Source organism: Sebastes umbrosus, chromosome 5 (assembly GCF_015220745.1).
Source record: "Sebastes umbrosus isolate fSebUmb1 chromosome 5, fSebUmb1.pri, whole genome shotgun sequence".
NCBI lineage: Eukaryota > Metazoa > Chordata > Actinopteri > Perciformes > Sebastidae > Sebastes > Sebastes umbrosus.
Genome location: NC_051273.1, coordinates 20,436,965 through 20,459,909, shown reverse-complemented (window position 1 = coordinate 20,459,909; position 22,945 = coordinate 20,436,965). Strand labels below are relative to the sequence as shown.

At 41.6% G+C, this 22,945-nt stretch overlaps 1 protein-coding gene across 1 annotated transcript in view; it reads left to right on the top strand.

The window, feature by feature from the left end:
* polrmt (polymerase (RNA) mitochondrial (DNA directed)) overlaps window positions 1-22,945 on the top strand; it is a 57,992-nt gene that overhangs the window by 15,145 nt on the left and 19,902 nt on the right. The window contains exons 6-15 of the mRNA XM_037769651.1: window positions 1,866-2,015; window positions 4,869-5,036; window positions 5,559-5,729; window positions 7,431-7,670; window positions 10,280-11,065; window positions 11,306-11,428; window positions 12,725-12,847; window positions 14,727-14,906; window positions 16,027-16,113; window positions 18,535-18,648. Coding sequence (XP_037625579.1) covers window positions 1,866-2,015; window positions 4,869-5,036; window positions 5,559-5,729; window positions 7,431-7,670; window positions 10,280-11,065; window positions 11,306-11,428; window positions 12,725-12,847; window positions 14,727-14,906; window positions 16,027-16,113; window positions 18,535-18,648 — 2,142 coding nt within the window. The remainder of the gene's footprint in view (window positions 1-1,865; window positions 2,016-4,868; window positions 5,037-5,558; window positions 5,730-7,430; window positions 7,671-10,279; window positions 11,066-11,305; window positions 11,429-12,724; window positions 12,848-14,726; window positions 14,907-16,026; window positions 16,114-18,534; window positions 18,649-22,945) is intronic.

Sequence of the window (22,945 nt, the reverse complement as noted above, 5' to 3'; positions counted from 1 at the left end):
GTTGGTCACCTTGTCAGTGCAAACCACTTTGATCTGGCGGGATGTAAGGAGCAGCGTAATAGGGGGTCTGTTAGCAAGACGTTTTGATCGTGAGCGGTCGATTCACTAAGCCTATACACTCATTCAGTTCAGGCTATTTCAGATCAATAATGGCTTTAGTAGACCACTTTGTTTGCTGGGTTTATTTCCCATCATGCAACAGGGACTCCAAAAATCAGCATCCAAACATGCTAACCTGCTATTAAATGTTCAATCTTGAAAGTAATAAACTGAGTATAATGATCTTTTTGTTTGCTCTCTAGCAAAACTGAGCAAAAACTTGTGAGATTGAAACTCAGTTCAACGCTCTCTTGGCAGCAGACTGAGATGCTTTTGTGACTTTTTTGGCCCGAAAAGACTCTCTTTACCCTGAATTGATCCTCTCAGGAAAAGCTTATCCCCAGGTTGTGTACTAGCAACTTCCAGCAATCAAGTGGTTGGTAGATTAGAAGTGCTTAAAAGTAAGTTTAGTGTCTGTCAAGAAGTCCCTCACAGGTCCAGTGTGTAGGATTTAGGGGGATCTATTGCTGACGATAACGTTACGTTGACTCAAAACTCCGCAACAGCTCAAATACTGTTACTAATGTACTACTAACCACTTATTTACTTACTCCTCTCTTCATCCCATGTGGGTAATAAGGCTGCATTGAGATCTCTCCGTCGTATTTTGTCTGTGGCAACATGCTGCTCCTCTCCTTATGACAAGTGCATCTTGTCCAGCAGCTCCTCCACTCTTAACTTAGCTGCATTGTTACCATCAAAAGTAAAACAAACATGCAAATTATAAATAACAAACCAATAAAATGTCTTTTTAAAATAAAAAACTATATTTCGGGTAAATTAAACATAAACAATTAAAGATAAAGAAATCCCTTTTGATGTTTGTTTTATGTTAAAAGTCACTTCTATCTTGACGTGGAGAGGAGTTTGTGTTGCTCTGGCTCTATCGATCTGGCGTGGAGAGGTCGTGTTGCTCTGGTTATACCTATATGGCGTGGAGAGGAGGTTTGGTTTGCTAAGGCTCTATCTGGTTGGCATGGAGAGGAGGTCGTGTTGCCCTGGCTCTACCGGTTTGGCGCCGAGAGGAGGTCGTTTTGCTCTGGCTCTTTCTGTTTGGAGACGCCTGGAAGCTGCTTGACATCCTCCTGGATCCACCGTCTCACTTAAATTCACATTATACATATACATTTTTGTCATATGGATTGTCTATGTTGTATTTTCATTAAGTTGATACTCTGTACACACAACATCTATTGCACATCTGTCCATCCTGGAAGGGGGATCCCTCCTCTGTTGCTCTTGATGAGGTTTCTTCCATATTTTCTAGTTTTTATTTTTGGTTAAGTTATTCCTTATCTGATGTGAGTGTTGCACTGTCAAGGACAGAGGGTGTGGTATCCTGTACAGATTGTAAAGGCCCCCGAGGCAAATTTGTGATTTGTGATTTTGGACTATACAGATAAAATTGACTTGACTTGACTTACCTAAAGGCCACCATTGTTCTCAGACACACTGGGGAAATTGTGGTAGCGTGAGACGCAGAGTGCAAAACTGTGGTACCAGCATCTGCCATCGGACTTCCATTGCTCCTTAAGTAGACGAGAAGAAGGTCTTGAAAGATACCACGGCGTTACCATGGTTTTGCACTCGGCGGCTCACGTTACTGCAGTCTTGGAAAGGGAGGAGTACTCAGTTGGTTGCAGCCTGCAAGCACGCCGCTAGGTACCATTAAATCCTACACACCTTTAGTATCATACAGTATGAAGCAGTTATTATTTCTCTGTTTCTGTCTGTCCTTCTCACTATTGTGTCTGTGTGTGTTTTAGAGGTCAGACCACCAGTACCCCAAACTGGACTTCACTCGGGAGGAGCTTCAGGAACGTTTCAAACATCAGCTCAGCATGGAACAGGCCTGCACCATCACCATCGACTCTGTAGAGGTTGCCAAGCCCGTCACTAAAAACATGGTCAAAATGGTAAACAAACCCACCTGTTGCCTCTCCTCATCTTCATCACTCTCTCAATACACTAGACTCCTAGAAATGTGGATTTATAGTCTTGTATTTGCTGAAAAACCTAAAATATACTAGAGGTACAACATATGGTATTTCAATATGTTACTGTCAGATTAATTGCGACAGACTGGTTGAAATAATTGGTACCGTGTATCTACAAGAGTGTTGTTACTGATGCAGTGTTTTTAAGATTACAAGACCACATTTCCCATAAACCGTGTTGCTTCCTGTTGGAAAAAGTATTACTTAATTTGTGCTGGAAGAACATCTTCTTGTTTTGTGCTGTCAGTTCTGCAAAGTCCAACATGCTGGCTCACAATACAGACGTAGAGGGGGTGTTTATCTTGGCAGTTGTCTTGTCTGTTCGGAGTGATTATACTAATATAACACGATTCACACGTAGTGATGATGATAATAACTTTATTTATATTGCACCCTTCACAAAGAACTACAAATTGCCTAATAATAAAAGCATGATAAAAGTAATTAACATCCAGAGCTTAAGATCTAAACAAGATAAAATCATATAATAATAGTAAATAAATAGTTACAACAATATACTATCAGTTAAGAAATAGCCATAAGATAAAAGTGAGTCTTAAGAAGAGATTTAAAGGAAGATATTGAGTTTGCCTGCCTGAGATCCTCATGCTGTACTGACATTTATTTATTTTTGTATCTAAGGGTACCCATTGTAAAGTTTCTCTTTTCACCTGATATAAACTTTTAGATAATATGCATTTAGGCCGGACAGGCTCGAGGAAGAAACATATTCTTGTGGTGTGCCTTCTTTCCAACTCTGGCATTTACAGTCCAGCCTGGCTCACAGACGGGGTTCGTGGGAAGCGAGCAGGCTGAGAGTCCCTGGTGGTCAGGAAGCATTTACAGACAGGCAGGGCAGAATAATAATGTATTGTAATGGAAGCCTCTGGAGAGAGAGAGAGAGCGCAGAGTCACCTCTCAATCCACAATCCAGACCGACTGAAGAGTGAACACATACACACAGTCGTGCACCGAACATACGATAACCGCAATACCACCACAGGCATGTGTACATACATGAACAAGACTGCTTACAGAATCTAATTTTTCCATTATTCAGCCGTTTCAATCGTGCCATGTCAATCATGAAAATCCAGACGCACAGCTAAAATGTGATTATAATGCACCAAAAAAAAATGCAAATAATGGTGAAGCAAGTGCTTGTTCTGGCTGCAGGTTTTCTCCCAAATTAAAACACATTAGACCGAAATATGTACCAGGATGTGAGCGCAACACAGCTAAAAGATACTAACTTCTTTCTAGCTGTTGTGGAACAGGATTTTGCTTAGTGAAGGTTATTAAGACTATGTTAACCAAAGAATGTAGTCTGTGCTTGGGAAATAATAAATAACTTTTATCATGGTTAAGAGCTCTTTGTTATAACTTTATCTCAGTAACAGGGCTGGAAGTCACCAGTGATGCAAATGTAATGTCGTTAGCCACATCATCTGGTAGATACTTTTTACACTTTGTGTAAAGCAAAGCTAAAAGACCCCAAAAGAACTTCCTCATTTAGTTATTAAATTAATATTTTGACATTTTTGGAAATACACTTATTAGGTAGATTAGAAGATCAGCACCACACTTATGTATGTATATGTGCTTAATATGAGGCTAAAGCCAGCAGGCGATTAACTTAGCCTAGCATGAAAATGGGAATAATAGCCAGCCAACAGGGGGCGACTCCTCTGGTTGCAAAAAGAAGTCAGACTGTATAGAGGTTTATGAGAAAATGAGCCTATTTCTCACTTGATTTATTACCTCAGTAAACAATGTAAACATGAGTTTATGGTCTCAATCACTAGTTTCAAGTCTTCTTCAATACAGCATGATGTTCATTTGGTACATTATGGTCCCATTTAGAGTCAAATAGACCATAAAGCAGGGGATGCTTCAGGGCGTGGCTACCTTGTGATTGACAGGTCGCTACCGTTGTCCGGTCTGGGAGTTGTCCATGTTTTTGTCTCACAACTTTAACCCTTTCACAGTGTGTATTCAGTTCATGAAAGTTTATTGTAACATTGTGGTCGCTTAAAAATGTCTTATTCAGCGTTCGGTTGTACTTGGCTCCACCCTCTTGTGTTGTGGCAAAAAAAACAAGATGCCGAACTCGAGGCTTCAAAACGGCAGTCCACAAATCAATGGGTGACGTCACAGTTGACTACGTCCACTTCTTATATACAGTCTATACTCCTTCCACGTAACTCCGTTATTTACCCTTGTTTTCAGTCTTGAGGCTAAGCTAAGCTACCTGCCTACTGGCTCTAGCTGATCATCTCATCAAAGTCTTGACAAGAAAGCTAATATTAAGCGTACAGTATTTCCCAAAATGTCAAACTGTTCCTTAACTATAGTCTGGTGGAATGGAAATGACGAGTGACAATTTACTGTATCATTCATAAATTGTATACATCACAACTATAACTATAAGACTCTGGGAAAGTTTTTCCTTCCAGTTTTAGTCTTAGATGAATCAGTCTGTGGCCCAGTTGTGTTCCTCTCAGACAGATAGTCTGTTTTCTCCCTGTCACCTGGAGGTATCTGGGCCAAACAAGCCTAACCATCAAACAGAATGCACGCTCATGCTTCACAATACCTCGCGTCCAGTGAGAGGTGGCCCCGTCTACTGCTTCACAATTTATAATGACGTTCCATTTGGTTCATGCAGCTTGTGGTAAACAACATTTTATTCAACACATTCTTTAAGGGTTTCTCTGCTGGCAGTCACTGCCATGAATAGAGGATGACTTTCCGGTTGTGTTGTCCTTTCAGAGGGAGGTGCTGGCGGATCAGCGGGCACAGTGGCAGAAGATCCTCCTGCAGGCCCTGAGGGAGAGTAAGATGATCCTGGCTAACACCAACACCAAGGACTTCAGGCTTAACCTTTATCCCTACCTCTGTGTGCTGGAGGATAGCGAGTATGTTGACATCATGATTCAGGTAATTCAAACCCACCGAGCCCAGCCTACCGCTCAATGAAATGCCAGAAGTCTTGGATTTAACAAAGACATGTCAGTGTTTGAGTCAAAGACATTTGATTGACAACAGCTCTACTTTACTACGACATTATAAAAAAAGATTTGTAGTGATGTCACCGATATGCTCCTTTGTTTTCTCGACTCTGCCGTTGTGCAATACGACCCAACCGATCTGGGAAACCACAAAACACAAATCAAGTGTTTGACAGTGACAACAGCTGTAAAACCGTCAGGCTTTATCTTTGGCAGCAAAAGGAGAGCATGCTTTGATCAGATATCTCTGCTTCCAACAATGACAAATATACAGGATGTGATGTTAATTCTGAAAAGACTGTTTTCACTTTGATTTCCCCTCTGACTGAAGGATTGCTTTTTCATTAAAACTGAATCATACCTGCCAAAAGATCCACTTTTTGTGACAGAATTTTCATAAATGTTTTCTTCTGTTTGACGTTTTGAACTGTGTTCTCTTCGTACTCTTCAGAGCATTGCCGTCCTGCCTCCAAGTGGAGAGGCGCTGAAGATTTTAGCCAGAGATCTGGGCCACAGGGTCCACACCCAGTACTATGTGCAGCAGAAGCACCAAAGTCAGATGGTGGAAAAGTTAGGCAACATTTACAACACTTACACGGACCTGCTGGCCAAAGATACAAAGGTAGGGAAATCATCATCCTCCACATCTTCTTGTATATACAGTATGTACTTCTCATGTGTATTAGTTTTGCAAAAGAGAACGTATCTTCTGTTAGGGGCTGTACACATGCCGCGTCTAAAGAAAAACGCTTTTTTTTCTTTCCAATGCGCCTGGGAGGTTGCGCTCCTGTCGCGACTGCTGTTACTAAGCAACCAAAACCTTTGCGATGATGATGAAGTTGCGGTAATTTAGCAGGAAGGACTAAACTATACACAATAAATGGATTTCCAGCACCGTAAATCCCTCACAGTGGCTTCACTGCATTATCTGCTGGCTGTGATTGGTTGTTCCTTGTCACATGACATGTAGTGCACACTGCAGCGTTTCAAAAGTTTAACTTTTTTTTCTTGGGTTGCAGCTGTCACCCTTCATTTGAGAATATGTCATACATAGTCAAAGTAATTGTTTAAATAATATTATAAAAAAACAATTAAACAAGTTATTTGTATGCAGTTGTCAGTCCGTAGGAAGGATTCAGATTGCTTGATGTCACAATAAAAGCTACTGTACAGGCATACTGTATGTACTGTACTGCACAGTAAACACAATACATGCTCTCGATTCTGATGTGTAAAATCCAATAATTCACATCTCATTTTGTTTAAAAACTGCTGCGCTGAGATGATATCCTCTGTTTCTGAAGAGTGGTTGGTTTTCTTTAATTGCAAAGCGCTGTTTGTTTGTTTTGTGTCCTAGAAGCTATACTGAATGACTCAGTTGTTATAGTCTCAGATATTATGCTGTTGTGAAGTTCCATGTCACAGTGAATTGAAAATGAAATTTGTGTGCACAGTAGATCAGTGCCAAGTCGAAGTGAAAAAACTTCGACAGCAGTATTTCAAAGTCTGCGATGCCCTGCATGCTCTCGAGACGAAAAAGATAAATTCGCTCCTTCGTACACGCCCCTCAGAAAATATATTTTTGTAATTGTTCTGCTTTAATTTGTGCACTGTGAAACCGAACCGGATTAAATAGAAAACAAACCAAAAGTATCCATTTCACTCTGATTCAGACTAGCCAAACGGACTATGGCTTGTGAAAGCGCGCTTAGATTCAGTTATCATGCACTGTTTGTTTAGTGTTGAAAATTTGTGGAGTCACGACACCACAGCCGGTATCACTGACTCAGTGTTCCACCGGCGTTCTGATGGTTCTGGTACACTGGGGTGGGGAAAAGCGCTAATGTCATCAAGACTGTAATGAGCAACAGCTCATTACTCTGCAGTAGCTAGTTATTCTAGAAGTTAGTTAGCTGTTTGTTTACATGCAGCCTTTGTAGTTAAAATGATGCCTATTATTGTGTTTTTTGTTGTTGTTGTTATGACACAAAACATTAATCCAACTTCTTAATTACTTGTCTGAGGACCAAATTATGTTTTTATTCTCTCGGATCATCCCTTTCTTGAAGGCTCTGCAGCTGTGGGTTCTTGTTTTTGGCAGAACTTTTAATACATCTAGGCTTTTACAGTATTCATATTTCTTGAAACATGAAAGCTATCTTTTGATTGATCACTAAAACAGTGCCTGTTTGACAAATTCTTTTAGGTCTGAATATCAAAACTGAGCTCTTGGGCTCCTTCCAAACACGGTAGCTTATTGTGATGAGTGATGACTCCATCCTCAAAAAATGAAAACAACCCACTTCCATTGTTCTCCCTCTAGGAGTACGGCGTCCTTCCCAGAGAGCATTGGTGTAAGCTGGAGATGGACCACAGTTCAGGACCCACGCTGCAGGGAGGAGAGACCCACTGGCCATACATAGTATCCCTGAAGCTGGGCACTTACATGGTGGATATGATGGTCAAGAACCTCAAAATTAATAGCGACATCATAAACCCGGCTTTCAACAGGAAGCTCATCCCCATCCTCTACCACATGTACGCCTTCCGAAGCACCCGACAGGTACAGTGGATGTTAAAGTCTTTCCAAGTGCTCACAGGGATATCAAAGGAAATGTCTAACCTGGAGTTGGTAGCGATTATACTAAAGTGGTATAATAAATAGAGAGGGCTTTGATAACCTGGTAACAGGATTCCCGAGCATTCACTCAGACCAAAAAAAAACATCCTTTTAGCTGAATTTTATGTGGAAAAAATGGTCAAGGATTCTGTTTAAAGGGATCTCCTGGAAACCAACTTTGAGAAAAATATTCAAAAGGATTAAAAATGAAACAGCTGTTCATTATGAGAACCATCCATCAGTCAATCCATCTGATCCATTGTGACTTTTTGAAAATGACACACAATTAGTCTGATTAAAAGGTTTACCACACATTGTTCAAATTTAGGGCTGTCAGTCGAGTAAAATATTTAATTAATCGCACATTTTTTTATCTGTTCAAGATGTACCTTAAAGGGAGATTTGTCAAGTGTTTAATACTCTTATCAACGTGGGAGTGGGCAAATATGCTTGATTTATGCAAATGTATGTATATATATGTATTATTGGAAATCAATTAACAACATAAAACAATGACAAATATTGTCCAGAAACCCTCACAGGTACTGCATTTAGCATAAAAAATATGCTCAAATCATAACATGGCAAACTCAAGCCCAATAGGCAACAACAGCTGTCAGTGTGCTGACTTGACTATGACTTGCCCCCAAACTACATGTGATTATCATAAAGTTTTTCCTCGACAAAATGCCCAAGTTTGGAGCGTTATTTAACCTCCTTCGCGACAAGTTAGTGTGGATTCCTTAGATTTTCTAGTTTCATATGATACCAGTATCTTCACTCTAGCTTTAAAACCGAGCCTGCTACAACCTAAAAATCACAAGTTGTGTTAAAGAAATTAGTGGCGTCAAAATTAATTTGTGTTAATGCGTTATTACTGTGTTAACTTTGACAGCCCTAAGTTGCAAAGTTAATACTTTCAATAATATGAAAAGAACCACAGTGGAGCAGAAACAAAGGAAATACCTGGAAACACTTGACCTTCACTCTAAAGCCTATTGCCTCGTACACTTGTGAACCCGCCTATCCAGTGTGAAGCTCCAGAGTGTGTGAATTATAAAACCATTTCCCCCTTGTGTGAATAGGCATGGGGAAACAGTCGAGTGAGATGAATAGGTTCTGGGCTAATCCCTTTTTTAGTGTCCCCTTAATTGGCTCGCTGGTTTACCGCGACGGGACCCTGCAGGAGGGTGAGCCGACCGTGGCAGTGGAGAGAGGCAGAAAAAGAGAGAGAGAGAGAGTCGTGGACTTTTTGGACTTAATGCACTTTGACACTGTTGCAGAGTTTTGTTCGCGTGTTCTCTCTTCCTCCCTCTACTTTCTTTTCTCTTATCCTCCTCCTCCCCTTTCTTTCTTTCTCTCTTCGGAGGTTAGCCCATCAGGGGAGCATCCTAATGATTTTACATCACAGCATGACAGTCTGACTCATGCAACAATGCTGAGGTGTTTTATTTTTCTGTCAGGTTACTGTATTTATTCTTATGATGGTATTCTTATGTACAGTCCTACATGTTGTAAGAGTGAGTTAGAACTAGGACACAATAATTCACACATTACATTCACAACAAAGACAGCCTGAGAAAAAACATCACCCCCAGTCTGCCACCCTGACTCCTGACCAGGGTTACATAATTAAAGTTACTGTGAGGAACTTTTAACTGGTTATAAAAACGGTCTCAATTTTATACTGATGCCTCTAACTGACCTACGTTAGCAAACAAGAGCATCAGCGAGAAGATTGGCTATTTATTTATAGTTATTCCTAATGCTTCTCGTCGGTTCCACCGGGTCGGCAGCGACCAGCCCACCGCTGACAGACCCAGATCCGGCTTCGCTGCCGCCTTAAACCTGCAGTCGGAAACTCCAGCAGGAGGTGGAGAGCTCCGTGCCCGACAGCAGCGGCTCCACCTCCGGCCAGGAGCAGTGCTTCGCCTCGCTGCTCCCTCGGTTTACGCTCGAAGCCAACACCGACCGCATGCTGCTGGAGGCCCAGTCCGTATTGCTGGGCCTGCTGGAGGGAAGGAAGGCACGGTAGAACCAGAACCAGGACTGCTTGAGGCAGACTGTCAGACCCTGCTGCAGTAAAATGAGAGGTTTTCTGAAGGGACTCTGGTGCTCGGAAACACTACCGCTTTCGTCCACAGGGACCGCCAAAGTCAACACTAAATTAAAGTTCCTCGTAGTAGCTTTAAATAAAGAAAAGAAAGAAGTTCTTCCAGATCATCTGCGATGTGGAAGCTCCAGTATGTAAGCAACATTTCAGTGACCACTTTTAAGACAATGGGACAAACCAATTTAGCGGTAAGGTTTATGGAGCTACAGTTTTCTATCATAGTCTTTTGAAGATATTCACAGGTGACCAGTTGTTTGAATGGAGTAAGTGGAAACTTGTGTTTGGCCTGGTTGTTTGGGTCTGTTCTCAGTGCAGAAGTTGTTAATTGTTCTTCTATGAATCAGTTCGAATATGTATCTGATCTACTGGTATTTATTTATCAGAATTACATTCTCATTGCTGCTTCTAATAGGATTTCCTCTGATGCTTCATCCTCCAGGTCGGCTTCATCAAACCTCACCCCATCCTGTCTCAGATGCAGCAGGAGGCCACGGAGACCAGGCTGACCTTTGACTCCTATGTGATGCCGATGCTTTGCCCTCCTGTGCCCTGGACGTCTGCCAAGTTTGGAGCCTACCTGCTGACACCTACCAAGCTGATGCGTACAGTGGAAGGGGCCACACAACACGAGGTTTTGTTGGAGAGATGCCAGAACCTCCACGCTGTCCTGGACTCTCTCAACCAGCTGGGCAACTGTGCCTGGCGTATCAACAAACCCTTGTTGGATATTATCATCTCCATCTTCAATGATCGGGGTAACGATAAGCTAGACATCCCTCCTCCTATGTCGGAAGCCCCCGGAATACCCCACTTCAACACCCAAGATCCTGCTTATACCGCTTCTGAGAAAGCCCTCATGAAGAGGGAGGTGATAAATGCCAAGAAGAAAAGCAGCGAGATGCACAGCCTGCGTATGAGTGCTCTATATAAACTCTCCATCGCCAACCACATGCGTGATGAGATCTTCTGGTTCCCTCACAACATGGACTTCCGGGGACGTACCTACCCCTGTCCTCCGTACTTTAATCACCTAGGAAGTGATGTCACACGGGCTGTCCTTGTGTTTGCAGAGGGGAAGCCCCTCGGTCCGAAGGGACTGGACTGGCTAAAGATCCACTTAGTCAATCTGACAGGACTGAAGAAGAGGAGCTCACTAGAGGGACGGCTGGAGTACGCCAACACTATCATGGAGGACGTACTGGACTCTGCCGACAACCCTCTCAATGTCAGTTTGTCTTTATAGCTTAGTCCAACCATACATTTGCAGAAATACCAAAACAGCTACTATTTTAAATTTGCAGATTATTATAGCATATCCCTTTTCTCTCTTACTGGAGGAATGGTCAGTTTAAGCAGTGACAAAACCTAAAGGGGATATGAATATCTGTCAAAACAAAAAGTGAAAATGCTTTTCCGGCAGTGTTTATGTATGCAGGATAATGTGCCATGTGTTTGTCTTTCTCAGGGCAAGATGTGGTGGATGAATACAGATGAGCCGTGGCAGGCTCTGGGCTGCTGCATGGAGATAGCCAACGCTGTGAGATCTCCTGATCCAACGCAGTTCATCTCTCATTTTCCTGTTCACCAGGTACACCATGAAACAACACAGTTACTTATCTGTTTACAGAGTTGTATAGAGATTTGAAACACATTTTTTGATGTCCTACAGAAGTAAGATAAATCTGTCTAACTACATATTAACACTTTAGGCTGATCATAGTTTCCAGTTTCCAGCCTCCTAAAATAAGGTGTGCCATTCATTCATGCTTTATAGAGCTATTTTAGAGGGCACATCAAAGTTAAACAGGCAAGACCTCCCCAGCCATCTGGGGCCATTTCATGTTATCTGTCATAAACCTGTAGCCCTAATCTTACCGACCAGACCCCAGATTCAGCTATCCTGTTCTGAGGTACAAACCACAGCAGCAGACAAATCCTCTAGAATAGTGCCAGTGTTGGTTTTTATATTTACTACACTATGAAGCCCTCGAACTGAATCCAGTGATTTACAGGTTTAAGCATAATCTGAGACTCTTACCATGTTTTAGGGTAAAGCAACACCGTCTGCTCATCAGGCTGCATGTGATTATCATAAAGTGGTCATGTCTGTAAAGGGGAGACTCGTGCGTCTAGCTTTAAAACTGAGCCTGCTACAACCTCCAAAAGAGGAAATAGCCACCGGGCAAGACAGCGGGCCGTCTGATTTTTAAGAAGTTGATTAAAAATCAGTAGTGTTTTGGAGAATCAATACAGTATTGCAAAACATAATATCAGGATACTCATGTGTATTGATATTTTCCTACATCCCTACTCTATACTCAAACTACGGATAATCTTGAGTAATCGGGTCATGATTTCTAGACAGAGACATTGCTATTTTCTGGCGCTTTGAGCACCAGAAGCTGAATGCTATCTAGTTCCATTATACTGAAGAGAAGTCAGACATCTCTACAGCCGATACCTCTAACACTCGGCAACTCACACCAAAACAATCTATCTAGATAAATAGCACTACAGGTAAGAGGAAAATAAGTATTTTTGATTTAGGGCTGAACTGCCCCTTTAAGTGCAATATTGACTTTGTGGCTTTTTGGCTGTGAGACATGGAAATATGTTGTTATGAACTGACGGCCTCAAGCAAATCTTTTTCCTCATCTATTGAGCCGATGCTTATGTGTTAAATATCGCCCTTTCTCGCTTGTTTCTCTTCAGTTTCTTTCTCGTTCTTTCACTTCCTCATTCTTCAAATCATCCGTTCTTTGTTTTGTTCACCTGTAACCTTTCCTCCCATTGTGTGCCGATCCTGTAATTCCTCCACTGCTTCTGTTCTCTCCTCCTCCACATCACCGCTTTTAATCTTTCCTCTCCTTCTCCTCTCCTCCAGGACGGCTCCTGTAATGGTCTCCAGCACTACGCTGCTCTAGGCAGAGATGTTATTGGTGCAACATCAGTCAACCTCATGCCCTGTGACGTGCCCCAGGATGTGTACAGCGGAGTAGCACAGCAGGTCAGCAGCACCAGTGGGCTGGTTTTTTGGTTTGCCTTGTTTTTGTTCCCTTCTTTGAACTGCATGGGCAACTGAAGTGCGGTTGATGTAGGTTGTACAGTAGTTGCTCAGCTTTTAATATTCAGATGAGTCACTGTATCCCGTAGTGAGTGACAGATAAGTCATTGAGAATATATTTAAAGTTTCTCTTTTTAGGTCGTGCATTTAAAGGTTAGTTTCTCATGCCTTGCATCAAAGTGCAGTGAAAGTAGACTCACATATCCAAAGGCTCAAGGGGCATGTGTGCACACATATTTATCAAAGAACCCAGCTTGCTCTGAACCTGCGTATTTTTAAGCAGAAACAATTTGAAGCTAATTGTTATGTACTGACATTTCAGTACAGGAGGGATCACAGTGTGCTGAGTGAAAAGAGTCTGTCCCAGGCCGTATCAACGGCAGTGACTGTAATTACAAAGTACATCTTGGTGTTGTCAGTGAGCGAGGGTCTGACTGAGAGTGCAGTACACTATCTCACTGATGTATTTTTACCATTACAGTTGTTGTAAGAAGATATTGTAGATCATATCAGGCTGGTGAAATAGCCAGCTACCTGGAAAAATAAATCTTGTTAACTTGTAAAGATAAGCTGTACAATAAGTAACGGTGGCAACGGTCATATTATTATAGACGATGTTAAATCTAGTAGAGCCGCTGGAACGATTAGTTGATAATTCCATTAGCTGATCAACAGAAATTGAATTGACTGTTGGCTAAGTCATTTTTAAGCAAAACTTGCCAAACATTTTTTGATTGAAGCTTCTAATAATGATAAATTGTGATAATTTGCTGCTTTTCTTTTCTTATCTTGGTGTTTTGACCATTGGTCACTTAAAAATAGTAGGGCTTTCAATTGAGTAAAATATTTAATTGCGATTAATTGCATGATTGTCCATAGTTAATTGCAAACTAATTGCAGTTTTTTTATCTGTTCAAGATATACCTTAAAGGGAGATTTGTCAAGTATTTAATACTCTTATCAACATGGGAGTGGGCAAATATGCTTGCTTTATGCAAATGTATGTATATATTTATTATTGGAAATCAATTACCAACACAAAACAATGACAAATATTGTTCAGAAACCTTCACATATGTTGAGGTTAGAGGTCAAGGGATCCCTTTGAAAATGGACATGCAAGTTTTTCGTCGCCAAAATTTAGCGCAAGTTTGAAGCGTTATTCAACCTCCTTCGCAACAAGCTAGTATGACATTGTTGTTACAAATGGATTCCTTAAGTTTAGTTTCATATGATGCCAGTATCTTCACTCTAGCTGAGCCAGCTACGACCTCCGAAAGATCGAATAATGGCCGGGCCCAACGGTGGGCCGTCGGATTTTTAAGAGCTTAATTCAAAAATATTTTAACGCAAGTTGCGTTTAAGAAATTATTGGCGTTTAAACAAATTGTCGTTAACACGTTATCGTGTTAACTTTGACTAAAAGGAAGGCATTTTGTAGGGATAGAGCGGGTCGTCTTTTAATCACAAGGTTGGCGGTTCAATCCCCGGCTCTTCCTGTCCGCATGTTGAAGTGTCCTTTAGCGAGACACTCAACCTCAAGTTGCTCCCTGGGCGCTTTACAGCAGCCCACTGCCCCTAAATGCTTAGGATGGGTAAAATTCAGAGGTCAAATTTCATGTATGTATACTATGTATGTGTCGATTGAAATAAAGTTTAAGTTTTAGGTGTTTTTTAAGGTTTTAAGTTTAAATTATATGTATCTGGATTTGTGGATGAGCATTAAAATATCCTCCAAATGACACATTTTGAACAGAGGCTGTTTTGACATTTGCATAAATGACACATCTGCGCGTACCTTCTACATGTCCATGTGTTTCAGGTCGAGGAGTTCAGAGCGCGGGACGCAGCGAGTGGTATGAAGACCGCCCAGGTCCTGGAGGGCTTCATCAGCAGGAAGGTGGTCAAACAGACCGTGATGACGGTCGTGTACGGGGTCACCCGCTACGGGGGACGCCTACAGATAGAGAAAAGACTGAAGGAGATTGATGAGTTCCCCAAGGTACAGTGGTGGTGGTGGTGGTGGTGGTGGTGGTGGTGGTGGTGGATGGGGGCTTCCCTTGCACTGCATACTGTTTTATTTTTAGTGTTGTATCAGCGTCAGCGTGGTATGACCGAGTGGCCTGTTAGCACAGGATCTCCTCTATATGGGTCTCCCCTTACGCCTTCCTCTCAGGCTATATATTCTTACACACATTGAGCCCAGACAGACTCGTAATGAAGTACAAGGTCTTCTCTGCTGAGGTCTTTCCTCCTCGGATATTATTGCTCCATTGTCTCCTGCATGTGCATGGAGGCATTTATCACAGCGACTGCATATAATTTCAGCACCTTTGATCGTCTGCCCAAAGAGATTCCAGTAGCTTCGACCTTGACATTAAGAGTCCCGCCAAACTGTCTCCAAGTGAGCTTTAAAGTTTCTTTTAGTCAAGTTTATTTATGTATTATCATATTGCAATGAAATAAGATATTGCATGGTTGTATCAGGGAAGCCAAGCGTGTAATACAACAATAGATATATTTGATATCCTGTGCGCAGTCATTATGAATCTATTTTTAGTTCAGAACCACTGCGCTTCGATTTGGCTCTCTGATGGGCACACCCATTCTGTAAAATGACACCATGGCAGGAGAATGGAGGCATTTAATCTTCTTACAGCTCTGTAGTGCTTATTATCTGTCAAATAGCTATATACTTCCTTACAGTAGTTGGCGTTAATCTCATTGCCTGTGTAGATGGGATCGGCATGATCCTGCTGTCAGCGTATCTCCTATCTTGCAGCCAGAGGATTGTGCTAAATGACTTCTGCATAATGTCCCTAATTGTTTAAACAGGGAATTAGAGGGGAGTGTAATTGTGATTGATTACAGGAGGATGGATGGAGGGGGATGAGGAGGAGATGATATCGCTGTAATGATATGAGAAATATACCACGCTCATTCAGTGCTGCAGCTTTTATCACTTCTATTTGCATTATACATTTAATCCCTAATAATAACTAAATGGAAAAAAAACAATCAATAGTTTGTTTTAATGAGAAATGCAGTGGAGCAAAGAGTTAATGTGTGTGACTGTGTGGAAAAAATACACAAACATAATCACGTGTTTCATGTATTTCCAGGAGCATGTATGGGATGCATCTCATTACCTGGTGCGTATGGTGTTCAGCGGCTTAAAGGAGATGTTTACAGGGACCAGAGAGATCCAGGTGGGTTCATTGCACCTACATAAAGTCAAATACATACAAGCTTTCTCATCTAACAAATCACCACCAATATTAACTCACATTTGTTTGTTACTAATTGCATAACAGGGCTGACATTCAGTAAAAATATTGTCTAAAAATACAGTTGCTCCTTTTATTTTCACTAGAATCTACATCCACACATGCAGTAAATCCTAACCCCTCGTATAGAGTAACGTGCATTTTGGTAAATTTATTTTAGGTTTTTGTCATTTCCTGATAAAAGTTCTTCTATAACGGACAATGTAATTTGGTACTTATTATGGGGAAAATAGAGACAATGGTCAACTAACACACTTAAACTTAAAGGAATACTTCACCCTTAAAATGATCATTTGTATATCAATTACTCACCGCGTGTTACCTTGAACTCTTGAAGAAGACTTAGTTTTTCTCGCATGCCTCCACAGCGAACGGAGAATCCAGAAACTAATGAAAAAGGAGAAAAGTCTTGATGAATTGGATAAATGGGGCCCGCGTTTTAACAACTGCAAAACTATATTAAAACATTTGTTTACAAACACTCACACAACTCTTGCAGTATAATCCAAGTCTCATTTATCCAGTCGTATGCTCACTACTTCCCAAACACAAAATGTATTTTCGCCGAAATCTTACTATTTAAAACCCTTCCGCCAGAACCATCTCATGCTTGCGCAGGCGAACTATTTGTCCGTGAGAGTCCAGGCGAATCTAAAGTTTTAAATATTAAGGTTAAAGATTTTAAGAATTCAAGGTAATACGTGATGAGTAATTGATATACAAATGGTAATTTTAAGCGTGAAGTATTCCTTCAATTCCATTTAATTGCGAGTGTAACCTAGAGTCTTGCACAGCAGGTCAGCTTAACATGCAAAATTGTAAAAATTGTCGACAGACAAACAAACAGTTCAACATATATGAAGAATACAGTTTCCAATATTGAATGAATATTAAATTAAAATTTACTTTTTTTGTTGTTTTTTTCAATTAAATTTCTCTTGAAATCAACCACTATTTATAAACCCAACATAACTAACTAACTAACTAACTAACTAACTAACTAACTAACTAACTAACTCACTAACTCACTAACTCACTAACTCTTAATAAGATAACTTAAATAACATAACTAAGTCCCCTTTTGCCTTTTAATTAATACAAAATGACATTGTTTTATTCCGGGGAACTTCTTAGGAAAAAAAGAAAGGATATGAGAAGGTTACTCCAGTTTCTGACTACTAACCTACTACTCTAAATAGGATGATATTTTATTTTTTATTGATGACTAGTTTACTTCAGTATTACCCTGGGAACGGCACCCATTCATCACATAGACTCCATTTATAGATTTAGGACGGGCAACTGGTAGGGGATTGTATATTATCTCCACAGGCAGAGAGGAGTCTGGCGAGCAAATAGAAACACCACCCACTGCTGGTGTGTGTGTCCTTTGGGGAATGTGTGGGGATGGCCCAGTCTGAGATGAAAAATCCCCTTCCCCATCTTACCTTGGTGTCGACCTGATGCTGCTGTGTGTGTGTGTGTGTGCACCTGCTGCTTTTAAATAGGTCACATCCTCTTGTATTTCGCAGCGGTGAGTTGAAGTATGAGTGAGGGAGAGGTAGCTGATCCATCCCCGGTGCTGTCATCTCTGACCTCTCCTACGCTCTCTGTACATTTCCCATTTATTCTGCCAACACAGCTACTCATTCTCTTCAAACTGTGCTCCCACTGTCTGTCCACTCTTCACTCTCCTCCTCTCTCTGCCTCTTTATCAATCAGTATTGATTGATCAGTCACCTCCAGCTTCCTCGCCAGCTAATCTCTCACTCCCGTTTCTTTGCTTTCATGCTATCTTCTTTTCATTGTACCTGGGTGTATAAGGAGGGAGGTGATGATGAATGGAGCCGCTTTGGGCCAGTCTGCTACCTCGAGTTGTTAGGACATATATATCTTTCCTACAGCTCTCTGTGTGCCTGCATGTGTGAGGAGGCACTTGTGGGGCATTAATATGGCTTCTATTCTTGGAGACACAGCCTCATTTGTAGAGTTAAGCAACAACTCCTCACCTGTTCCTCTGCATGTTAGCAACAATTGTTTGCTGCTCCGGGAAGTAGAACAGCAGACCTTAATGCATAGATCATCTGTTGATGCTGTGGAGAGAAAGTTCCTATTTTCAGTTTGTGTCTTTATATTTGTAGCCTGATTAATTAAATCCACCACCCAACTGTCCAAACTCTCTGAATTGAACTGGATTGCTCTGTTCATACACACACTTAGAAAACACAACAAATAGGCAGACTCACACTCCTGATTGGTGAATGGCTTTGCATATTTTCTGAGTATGCTCCTCAATCCATTGTGTGTCCTCAATTTACCTCTGCTGGCATCCATGTGTTGCAGGATTGGCTGACAGAGAGCGCCAGGCTCATCTCCAAGTCCGGCCACACTGTGGAGTGGGTGACACCCCTGGGTTTACCCGTCATTCAGCCCTACCACCGCAAACGCAACCAAGTGGTAAGTCTCATACTAATGCCTACCTTACACTAGGAGACTTGCAAAGACTGGGGATTTTGCAGGGACACTAGTTGACACAATGACACAAGATTACAACTAGATTCCTTTTTAGATTATGTCACATCCTGCTCCTGGTGGAAATTTACAAGAAGGAAAACTGTTGAGAAAGAAGTGGACAGAAATTACTGCAGCTCTGGAGAGAGCACAACTATTGGCTGTTGACAATGTTCGCGTCATTGAACTTAGGATGATATTAAACTTGTTTGTTTTTTATCAGAACGTCGAGATGAGAAAAACACTGACTTAAGACAGTTTTATGACAACCTTACACTGAACAATCGACATCACGGGAGTGCGCTGCAACTTTAGCAAAACTCTCGTGATTTTATTCCAACATCGGAAATGTGTCTGCGACAGTGAAATCGCTTGAAAAATCGTTTGGTGTAAGGTCGGCATAAGGCACGTGTGGGGGTTCTCTACTCGTCTCTCTAAGGTTGTGTTTTCAATGCGACTTTTGTGATCGGATGCATCAGATCATATCTCATCTAGGTACGCATATGTGTGTCTACACTTGACACTTCAATGCGACCTGCCTGATCAGATATCGATCGGATATATTTTTTGTGGTCAAAGCAGCGGTTGTAAAATGATGGATAAACACATAAAACCTCTTATAAATTCTTAATAAAAGTCCCCCGTTATTTTTGCTGCTTACTCTTCCTCCCTGCAGTATTAGGTTAGCAAAGCTCTTCTAATTTGGTGATTAAAAACATTTTCCAAGTAGTAGTTTCACACACCGTATGATAGACAGCTTAGCCAATTACTGGCCTGTCTTCATTTCTCTGTATTTTCAGACCTTTCTGAAGTTCTCCTCTTGTATCTGCACCTTGTGTCTTGCTCTTCTTCACTCTTAGTTTCACCTTTCACACCAACCTCAATACTCCCACAACTGACATCATTTCATAGCACACACTGTCTACACTTTTTTGACTAGCATAAGTACCAGTATATACATTTATGCTCATGTATCTCTCTGTTGGCATACTGACTAATAATAGAATCCCCTGTGTGTACCAGCTTAGTGCTCTTATAATATAATATAATATGTGTTGGATTTGGACCCCTCATTGTCTTTTTGTTCTAATATTTCCATGAGGCGGTGAGATGCTTTGAATCATCATCTTTTGATATAATAATAATTTCACAGTGCAATTTCCACTCATTATATTTCGTTTGGACTTTGATGGAATTTCTGATGAAGCTGATAATAAATCAGGGTGGCCAGTCAGCGGTGAGTCGGCTGGTTGGTTTTAAGCTACGGTATGCTACCACGCATATGAGTCCAATGAGTATTTACACACAAATATAATAACACTAAGAACAGCAGTTCTCCTGATGGCTGTCATCTTATAACAAGCTATGAATCTAGTTAAAATTCTGTGTTTTTATCCACTGAGAGCAAGCTGTCGTCCTCACACAGTCTGCCCACAATTTTTTTGCTTCACTCATTGTGGTCTGGCGAGGCTCAATAAGCATTTGCTTGCATTACGGGCACTGCCAACGTGCATAGGCCAACACTACTGTGCATGTATTCTGATCAGCCTGTTTTCAACAGATAATTGACAAGTGCTCCTCTTCTCGGCACAAACGTGACTGGATGCACTCAACACTCACTGGGCTTTCCAGGTTTTCAAAAAGGCTTCAGGATTTCTATCCGGAAAAAAATGCTGACTCTTGAGGTTGTAGCTCTGTGGTAGACTGGCGACCTGTCAGGGGTAAGGGATTTATTTTCCAGACTAAGAGGCCGTTCACATGTCACGTTTTTTGCTCGCTCAAATCTACTGTTGTCAATGTAGATGCGCGGCAGGCACACCCAAACGCTAGAGCGATGCCGTCACGGTGCGCAAGCGTTCCCAAGCACTGCGCCCCGAGATAAAAAATAGTTCAACTTTTGGAACGCTGTAGCACGCACCGCATGTTATGTGAGGAGGAACAACCAATCACAGCTGGCAGATATCTTTTCTTTCTTCCGTAAATAACAGTCTACAGTAAATACATGGAGGAGAACTTTAGAGCAGGGCTACCCAGAGCTTTACTATCTGTCCCATGGACTTTACTTGCTTCCCCCTTTCCGTCCGAGGACGTCACAACATCCAGTTGAAAGGTCAGCAAACTGACACGGACAAATCAAGCAGTAAAGTTACTGTGAGGGATTGACGGTGCTGGAAATCCATTTATCTTTATTTTGACTTTGTGTTTAGTCAGTGAGGCTTTTACTGCTAAATTACTTCAGCAACTTCATTATCGTCATCGCAGCACGCAGGTTTTGGTTGCTTAGTAACGGCAGGCGCGACAGGAGTGTAACCTCCCAAGCACCTTGGATAAAAGGACAAAAGCGCTTTTAGGCGTGGCATGTGTACGGCCCCTAATATCTCCAAGCAAAAAGATTGTGAGATAATCTGTAGTCTGGTTTTGGGTTTAGTGTGTCTACAACCCATCCCTTTGTGTTGGCCTCAAACTGTTTTTAAACCCAAATTATTCCCATCTTATTTTTGTGTTTGCTGTTTTAATTCACTCCCCCCTCTCTTTATTCCTCTCCCTCAGTCTGCTTTCTTTTTCTTCTCCAACTCCCTAAAATAATGAATGTTTCGGTCTTCTTGTATGCAGGACACCCAACCTATCGTGTAGCTTTAAGCACTGGAGGCTTTGCGGCTGGAATGTACGATGGGTTTGTTGCTCGAGTGCACCACTGATGGTGTATTGTGATTGCTGTGAGTGGCTCAACTTTAATGGAGCTCAACAACATCACTAGAGTTGTCCGTCACTATGGAGATCCTGGCAGTAGCACAAAATAACATGTCTGTGTGCCAGCACATCTGCAGATAGCATGCTTTTGTAGGTGTGTGTGTGTGTACATGGAAAGAAAAGCCTGCATGTGTGTGTGATAATTATATAAAATCTATTTTGACCTCTATATCCTCAATCTCATTAATTAAGTGAGAGGAAGAGACGGACATATAGCCAAACACAGCTAGCACAGAGAGCGGCATGCTGCCTGCTCTATTAGTCTGACATCAAGCAGAAGGTTGGCTCAGAGGGGGAGTGACACCTCATAAGAAGGTGCAAGAGAGCGATGGTGACAGATGGTGGGTCCCCTGAGGGTGCATCTCTCTCTGTCCATGTAGTAGGGCGAGTTCCCCCCGATTTGATCTGCTTCTTTCAATGTCCAGCAGGGACAAGGAAGCTGATTAGCCGGTGATGATGCCAGAGATGATGATGATGAAGCGATGAGGTTTTTAGCTTACATTTCACAGATAACATTTTTTTTTTTTTATCCCCTGCATTAATTCTCTAATCCAGTTGCATCACTGGGCAACAACAATGAAACTTTCAGAAAGGTCACCTTTTCCCTGCGTGGCTGGATTAAATTCAATCTCCCAGTCTCCTCTCTGCCTCTTAAATCCAAGGCCACAGTGTTTCTGGGGGTCGTTAGTAATTAGACTCGAGATAGAACAGGAAGATGAAGTGCGATGCACGGAAAGGAAACCAATGAGTGGAGAGAAAGTAGCTGCTATAGCGTCACATAATCAGAAAGAAGTGTGTGTGCATGTGTGTGTATCTTTTAGCATTTTTTGTTTGTTGGTTCTTTTCATTGTGCATACAGATGAGTACAAAATGCCGAGTCTAGTATTTTCCATAGCTGATGTGAAGTGAGGAAATTAGAGTAGGATGGAGTAGCTGAATGGAGCATGAATATACATCAAGGAGGTTGCTTAACAGGATTGGGAGATACTAATCGGATCAGAGGTCACTCTGGCTCAGATTCCGTGTTTATTTCTCATTCTCCCGTCCCGGGCAAGGTTACAGTGAAATCTCACTCTCAGGGGATGGTGACACAAGGGAGTCATCCGCTGGATTGGCCGGATTTGACTGGATTTGTGAGTTTATAGCGTGACTAAAAGCTGGGTGATCTAATGTCCGCTATGTGGAAAGATTCAGTTCGGTTTTGGTTTTTGGTAGTAATTGGTGATTTCCCTGGGCAGTTAAGCTTGTGAATATTTTTGGGTATAGTCAACTGTCAACATTAAAGAACAGTTTAGTATAATGTGGTATAAGCCATAAGAGGTAATACGTTTTAAATGAAAGTTAAAAAGAAATCATCTTCCTAATCATGGACGGATTATGAGACAATGGCAATTTTGCATCTGTTTGTCGTTGTTTTCTGTCAGTTTGTGGTCACTTTGTATTTGTTTGTGGTCAATTTGTGGTCCCTTTGTTGTCGTTTTGCATCTCTTTA